This window comes from Mya arenaria, chromosome 9, assembly GCF_026914265.1.
Source record: "Mya arenaria isolate MELC-2E11 chromosome 9, ASM2691426v1".
Taxonomy (NCBI): domain Eukaryota; kingdom Metazoa; phylum Mollusca; class Bivalvia; order Myida; family Myidae; genus Mya; species Mya arenaria.
This window is the reverse complement of record NC_069130.1, coordinates 64321762-64329735: the sequence shown is the minus strand read 5'-3', so window position 1 is coordinate 64329735 and position 7974 is coordinate 64321762. Positions and strand designations below refer to the sequence as shown.

Genomic DNA, 7974 nt, shown 5'->3' with positions numbered 1-7974 from the left:
ACATGAATTTGAAAAAATAAAACTATTGACTTGACTTGATAAGATGTAAATGCTACGTCACACTGACGTGCGTAATTAAAGCAGTCGATGTTGCGGTCTGGCGGTTTATTGAACCCGTAACCAATGACATTGCGTTACGGTTGTTTGACGTAAACGCCTCAATCTATCATGTTTAACCACTTCTTTATTACGTGGTAATGGTAACGTTTGTATGCTTGAAAAAACGCAACACCTTCAAGTTTGATCATTTATCACATCAACAAAAGGAATTAAATACATGGTTATTTACAATGATATATCTACACGTGTAATGCATTTATTATAAGCCGAAAATTGAATTTCGCGAGAAACATTCAGCCAAAACACTCCAGTTAGCGTAGGGGTCAATTCCCGCTCTTGGTCTATAAGAGTTTAGTTGGTGGTCACGAAGTCGGACTATAGCTAGTGCGTTTCCTCCGGGCACTCCCCCTCCCCAACACGCACACACACAGGACACACTCTCGTGCAGCACCTTTTGCACGGAAGTGACTAAGCATGAGTTGATGTAACGTTCTTTAAAATCGTTGTCAGAAAAAAAGTTTAAACTAAACGAATGACAATTTCAGTTGAATAATCTATTATACGAAGGCTGTCCCAGAATGTCGTAGACAACCACTGACACGTGCTTAGTAAAGGTGTAGATACATGGAAAGTTTGGATTTTTTTCACACAATGCATGCATGTAATTGTTATTAGGTTAAAAACGTAATATTAATAGTAAAATTAAAACAGCACCATAACGGGAGACGCGGAAACCGGAGCATCATCGGTATATGAACGGTTTACAATGTCAGAAATATTTACATTTCACTACGCTGCGAGTAGAGCGAGTAGTTACTGTAATTAAGCACTTAAGCCTAAGGACTACTTTTACGAGTCGTAATTATTTATGCATTAATAAATTATTGTATTGTTATTGATGTTGTTGCTGCTGCTGCTGTTTTTGAATTCACGAACGAGTGATGCACGGCTCGTCGTATGGAGGATATGGCCGAGGTGTTCCGATTTGAGACGCATAAGTGCTTAATTACGCATGCGTGAAGCAATACAAACATGTCAAATACACTGTTTGAACAAATTTTATAAAGCGTTCAGTACACACAACCTATTACATAAACATGCACTAGCTGACAAACCATATAACAGTAAGCAATGATAAATATTTATACACTTAAAAAACTCTTTCATTTTATATTTACGTTGTTCGACCAACAATTCCTCTCAGAAAATTGCCACTAAAAGCCTGGAGCTCAGATTTTCTAACGGGATCCATGGTGGGAAGTGTTGGCCAAGGCGTGGTTGTTGGAAAATCTTCAACAAAACCTGCTGGGAACTGCTGTGCACCTGTAGGCATTGAACCTCCCATCGCTACATCTTGACGTGCTTGCATCGTGGCCGTCCCACTTGACGCTATTCCTTGCATATTGCCAGTATTAACTGGTCGTGAATCTACGACATTTGAAACTTGCGGAAAATCAACGTCTGCTAATTGCATGCCATTATTTACCTGTGCAGGCAGGCCTTCATTGTTGAATGACTTAAGGTCAAACTCTTGCATTGTGTTCCATAATTGTACATTTTGCAGTGCTAAAAACCTTCTGAAACTCTCATGAAAGTCTATATTATTTACATCATTGGCCATGTTCATGGGTACTTCTTTTGGTGGCCCATTTGCAGATATTACTCCACCGTCCGGACTGGATGCACCACCGCCCGTGGATCCTATTTCTATTGGAGTAGTTCTGAATGGCGGTGGAATTTCTTCGTTTGGAGTTCCGACTGGAGCGGTATTAAATACGTTTATATCGTTTTGGAGCGCGTCAAAGAGCTGATTCGCGGCTGCTGAGTCAGAGGGATTTGGTCCTTGATTCGATTGACCAGTAGGGGGTTGTAAAAGTTGAATTTGGTTTTCGATATTGCCTTGTTCAAAGACGTTATTGGCCTGAGGTACATCACGTATGTCAGGTACACCAGGGGCAGGCATTTCAACTGCACCTAATTGTATTGGTCCAAGGGGTATATCTTCTGGGCGTGGATTTATTGGTGTGGGTATTGGTTCTAATGACGTTCCAAATCCAAATTCGTTGCCTTGATTGGGAATGTCATTGTTTGGTGAAAATGGGGCGGCGGGAATGCCTACCCCTTGAGATGGCTCTATTGGACGTTCAAATCCAGATCCGGAACCTTGATTGTGAATGTTGTCAATGGGTGGCGTTATTGGTGGCAGTTTTGCAGGGAAACTGTCCACACTGTGTGTCCCACTTATAGCCGTTTCGGGAACTACAGGTAGTCCCGATATTGGACCATTATTTTGAAAAACGACCTGATCATTTCCCAATGATGGCAGAACGGCAACGTTGGGCTGTGATTGGCCTGCCCCTGTCATTGAAAACCCTGCCCCGAGAAGTGGGTGCTTTTTGAGTACATCCAGGATCCCGGCTGGACCATTGTTCGCGAAGTCTAAGGCCTGCACATTCACATTGGAGTCGGCAACATTTCCCACGAAGCTAGGATTAGTGGGAATGTTTTGCCTAAGGTCATTTGTATTTGAATCGATGAGCACGCTTTCTGAGGCGGATGGACCGTTCGTTTGCATGCACCATTTCTGGATGCAAGTATAGTTATTCGTTTGCATGCAGAGGCCACACATCATGTCAGCTGCGTCCGCGATTACAGGTCTGTGTCCATCTGCAATACAAAGAACGAGGATAAAGACCGGGCGAATTAAGGTACTCGACCTATAGATATGCTATTTGTCTGACGTTTCCTTAGAAGTTTATTTAATATATTGTTATTTTCTAGAAGTTACAAATCATTTCAAAAGGCTATTCCATGATGATGACTGACTCTATGTAATACAATTGACCAAAAACTAAACTAAATTTATCTATACAATGTATTTCATATTGTTTAATGTGTCTCGTCCAGTGAGATACAATCTATAGACGTGACTTGTCCAGTGAGATACCATCTATAGACGTGACTCGTCCAGTCAGATACCATCTGTAGACGTGATTCGTACATTCAGATACCATCTATAGACGTGACTCGTCCAGTGAGATACAATCTATAGACGTGAATCGTCAAGTGAGATACCATCTATTGACGTAAATTGTCCAGTGAGATACCATCTATAGACGTGTCTCGTCCAGTCAGATACCATCTATAGACGTGAATCATCCAGTCAGATACCATCTATAGACGTGACTCTTCCAGTGAGATACAATCTATAGACGTGAATCGTCCAGTCAGATACCATCTATAGACATGACTCGTCCAGTGAGATTCCATCTATAGACGTGAATCGTCAAGTGAGATACCATCTATAGACGTGACTCGTCCAGTGAGATACCATCTATAGACGGGAATCGTCAAGTGAGATACCATCTATTGACGTAAATCGTCCAGTGAGCTACCATCTATAGACGTGTCTCGTCCAGTGAGATACCATCTATAGACGTGAATCGTCCAGTGAGATACCATCTATAGACGTGACTCGTCCAGTGAGATACAATCTATAGACGTGACTCGTCAAGTGAGATACCATCTATAGACGTGTCCCGTTCAGTAAGATACCGCATGTAGACGTGTCTCGTCCAGTGAGATACCATCTATAGACGCGACTCGTCCAGTGATATACCATCTATAGACGTGTTCCGTTCAGTAAGATACCGCATGTAGACGTGTCTCGTCCAGTGAGATACCATCTATAGTCGTGTCTAGTCCAGATTGATACCATCTTTAGACGTGACTCTTCCAGTCAGATACCATCTATAGAGGTGACTCGTCCAGTGAGATACAATCTATAGACGTGAATCGTCAAGTGAGATACCATCTATAGACGTAAATTGTCCAGTGAGATACCATCTAAAGACGTGTCTCGTCCAGTCAGATACCATCTATAGACGTGAATCATCCAGTCAGATACCATCTATAGACGTGACTCTTCCAGTGAGATACATTCTATAGACGTGAATCGTCCAGTCAGATACCATCTATAGACATGACTCGTCCAGTGAGATACCATCTATAGACGTGAATCGTCAAGTGAGATACCATCTATAGACGTGAATCGTCCAGTCAGATACCATCTATAGACATGACTCGTCCAGTGAGATACCATCTATAGACGGGAATCGTCAAGTGAGATACCATCTATAGACGTAAATCGTCCAGTGAGCTACCATCTATAGACGTGTCTCGTCCAGTGAGATACCATCTATAGACGTGAATCGTCCAGTGAGATACCATCTATAGACGTGACTCGTCCAGTGAGATACAATCTATAGACGTGTCCCGTTCAGTAAGATACCGCATGTAGACGTGTCTCGTCCAGTGAGATACCATCTATAGACGCGACTCGTCCAGTGAGATACCATCTATAGACGTGTTCCGTTCAGTAAGATACCGCATGTAGACGTCCAGTAAGCTACCATTCATAGACGTGACTCGTCCAGTGAGCTACCATCTATAGACGTGTCTCGTCCAGTGAGCTACCAGCTATAGACGTGTCTTGTCCAGTGAGCTACCATCTATAGTCGTCTCTCGTCCAGTGAGCTACCATCTAAAGTCGGGACTCGTCCAGTGAGATATCATATATGGACGCGACTCGTCCAGTGAGCTACCATTTATGGACACGACTCGTCATGTGAGCTACCATCGATAGACGCGACTCGTCTTGTGACTATCATCTATAGACGCGACTCGTCCAGTGAGCTACCATCTATAGACGTGTCTCGTCCAGTAAGCTACCATTCATAGACGTGACTCGTCCAGTGAGCTACCATCTATAGACGTGTCTTGTCCAGAGAGCTACCAGCTATAGACGTGTCTTGTCCAGTGAGCTACCATCTGTAGACGTCTCTCGTCCAGTGAGCTACCATCTAAAGACGTGACTCGTCCAGTGAGCTAACATCTATAGACGTGACTCGTTCAGTGAAATACCATCTGTAGACGTGGCTCGTTCAGTTAGGTAAAAGCTGTGCTATGACATGTATATTATATAAGATTGATATAGATTTTTTAAAAATCATTAGTTTATATTATTATTATTAACAATGTCTCGTTCAATTTTACTTTTCTACTTTCAATACTGTTAAACGATTTGTAAATGACGAAATAAAGTAAGATTTACATTGTAGCTCTAAGGTCGATTTCATATAAACTTCAATTGATAATAATAACATAAACTAATGATATATTTTTTAAATCGACCTTAGAGCTACAATGTAAATATCACTTTTATTGCGTCATTAACAAATCGTTTAACAGTATAGAAAGTAGAAAAGTTAACTTACTCAAGTATTTTGCTTTATTGCTTAATGCTAAAAATTGCTTTTTATGTACTGACAATTAATATTGTTAATATTGTTTGGTATATACGTTCTAATTACCAATATAATATTTGTCCACATTTGTCCATTGCCTTCTGGATGTTAATCAAATAAACTTTGAAACTTTGAAATTACATGTCTATATATTAATTATTGATATAGTAATTGTATTGCACACTAATGTGGAAAAGAATCGTATATATGTTATTACTTAAAAAACAAGACATCGTGGAATTTCCTTGTGGTCGACTTACAGATTAAAGCACAAAAGAGACAATGGGAACTTTGTTAAAGTAAACAATGTTGTTAACTGTATTGTTGTTAACTGTCGATTCTTTACTGCCCTGACAGTTTAATGGAAACACTAGTGACCAGCAATATTTCTTACAATATTTGAGACAAGTAATTAGCTGTTTTTGTTTATTTAAATCTATGAGCTAATCATAAACCTTTGTTTTTAAATTAAAAGTAAACAACGATGTCGTTAATTACGTTGTAAACTTAAACAAGTTATGAGCATTCGGCCCTTTGCGTTAAAATGAACTTATAACTTTTCTTAACAATCAAATGTATTTCATTCTTATTTTAAGATTTATACAATGAAGAACGATATGACTATAACATTGGCAACTTCTGAAAATGAATGTAATATAGGTATAATATAAAACTTACAGAAAAGCAGTGGTAAAAGCATTGAGCGTTCACTAGCTTTCAGAGCTATCTTTTGTATCATACCACTATTTAGCAAAAAATAATTTTACATAAAATGTGAAAAGTTTACCTGTAATATCTGGTAATTTTCCGACTTGAGGACCACCATTTGTTTCCTGGGAAACCCCGATAATCTTTTTCGTATCGTGTTGACCGGACAATACAGACCAAGTCGGCTGCTGTTGGAACCCTGGCAGGTGTGGCTTATCAGCACCAGTAGATATTCCTGTATGATGTGTTCCTGGTCGCTTGTGCACTGGCACCGCTTGTGGAAATCCAGGAATTATTTGATGAAGGTTGTTCGTTGGATCGGCCAGCCGTGGGGGAGGTGTACTGAAATTTGGCCGCATTGGTTGAACATGTGCGCCTCCCTGTTGTCCTTGTTGGTTAATTAGTTGCATGTTGTTGGCGACGTTGAACAGCGAGGCCAACATAGGGTGACTTCCGGCCGTAGCTTGTCCAAGTGTTGTAGGTAGAGTAAGGATACATGACAACACAACTAGTGATGTCCATTTGTTCACATGCAGTATCATTTCGTCCATGCTTATGGTATACTTAAATTGATCACAATACTTACACTATAATCTAAATATGTAAAACAAAAGTCCAGAATCAATGCAACGAATGCAATTTAATTCCAAATAAAACACGAACTCTTCAGACCAATACTTCAGTTCGAGTGTCTATTGTGGTGTGTTTATGCCTTCAACTGATTTTAATTTCAATTTCCTCGTGTACTTTATACAAAACATTACAGGGGATCGACAGTTAATTAATGATTAGTTAACGTATTCGTCGCGTTGTATTACGTTGGAGATTCGTCGTCTAGAGTTATTCTTTACACACATTACGGTGTTTCCCATTGATGTTGCGTGATTTATCATTTGTTATTCATAGAGGCAAGACACCAGTTACTGGTTCATTAAACGTGCGCTGTACGGACGCAAACCATGCATGTAAGAAAACGTCAAATCGAATGTCGGTAGTCAAGAAAAAAACCCATATATTTTAATAACATATATAAATATGTGTTTTGTGCAGCCGTTTATGGTAACGGTTGCTTTAAAACTTTATTATGATTTGACAAAACACGGCGTAGATATTAAAAGACTAAAGCACATACGCATATATTTATTCTATATGAAAAAAGAAATAAAAAATACATCAAAACCACACAGCTTTAAGGAAAAATTCTCAAATGAGACACCATTGTAATAGTATAGCAGTGAAATGTTGTTGTTTTCTAGCATGGCAGGGTAAGCAAACACGTAAACTGAACGTAAATGCACGTAAGGACAGTTCCAGGACGGCACAAATAGCGTATAGGGACAGTTCCATGACGGCACGAATAGCGCATAGGGACAGTTCCATGACGGCACGACGGCGCATAGTGACAGTTCAAGGACAGCACGAATAGCGCATAGGGAAAGTTCCATGACGGCACGACGGCACATAGTGACAGTTCAAGGACAGCACGAATAGCGTATAGGGACAGTTCCATGACGGCACGAATAGCGCATAGGGACAGTTCCATGACGGCACGACGGCGCATAGTGTCAGTTCAAGGACAGCACGGATAGCGTATAGGGACAGTTCCATGACGGCACGAATAGCGCATAGGGACATTTCAAGGACGGCACGAATAGCGCATAGGGACATTTCAAGGACGGCACGAATAGCGCATAGGGACATTTCAAGGACGGCACAAATAGCGTATAGGGACAGTTCCATGACGGCACGAATAGCGCATAGGGACAGTTCAAGGACGGCACGAATAGCGCATAGGGACATTTCAAGGACGGCACGAATCGCGCATAAGGAAAGTTCAAAGACGGCACGAATCGCGCATAGGGACAGTTCCATGACGTCAGGAATAGCGCATAGGGACAAA

The 7974-nt window shown here is 40.7% G+C and overlaps 1 protein-coding gene across 1 annotated transcript; it reads right to left on the bottom strand.

Moving 5' to 3' along the window:
• Positions 1-233: 233 nt before the first annotated feature.
• Positions 234-6933, bottom strand: LOC128245395 (uncharacterized). The gene is made up of 2 exons (XM_052963535.1): positions 6154-6933; positions 234-2727 (listed from the first exon to the last, which is right to left on the bottom strand). The coding sequence occupies exons 1-2, from the start codon at positions 6623-6625 to the stop codon at positions 1235-1237; spliced, it is 1965 nt and encodes a 654-aa protein (XP_052819495.1). The 5' UTR covers positions 6626-6933; the 3' UTR covers positions 234-1234.
• Positions 6934-7974: the final 1041 nt, after the last annotated feature.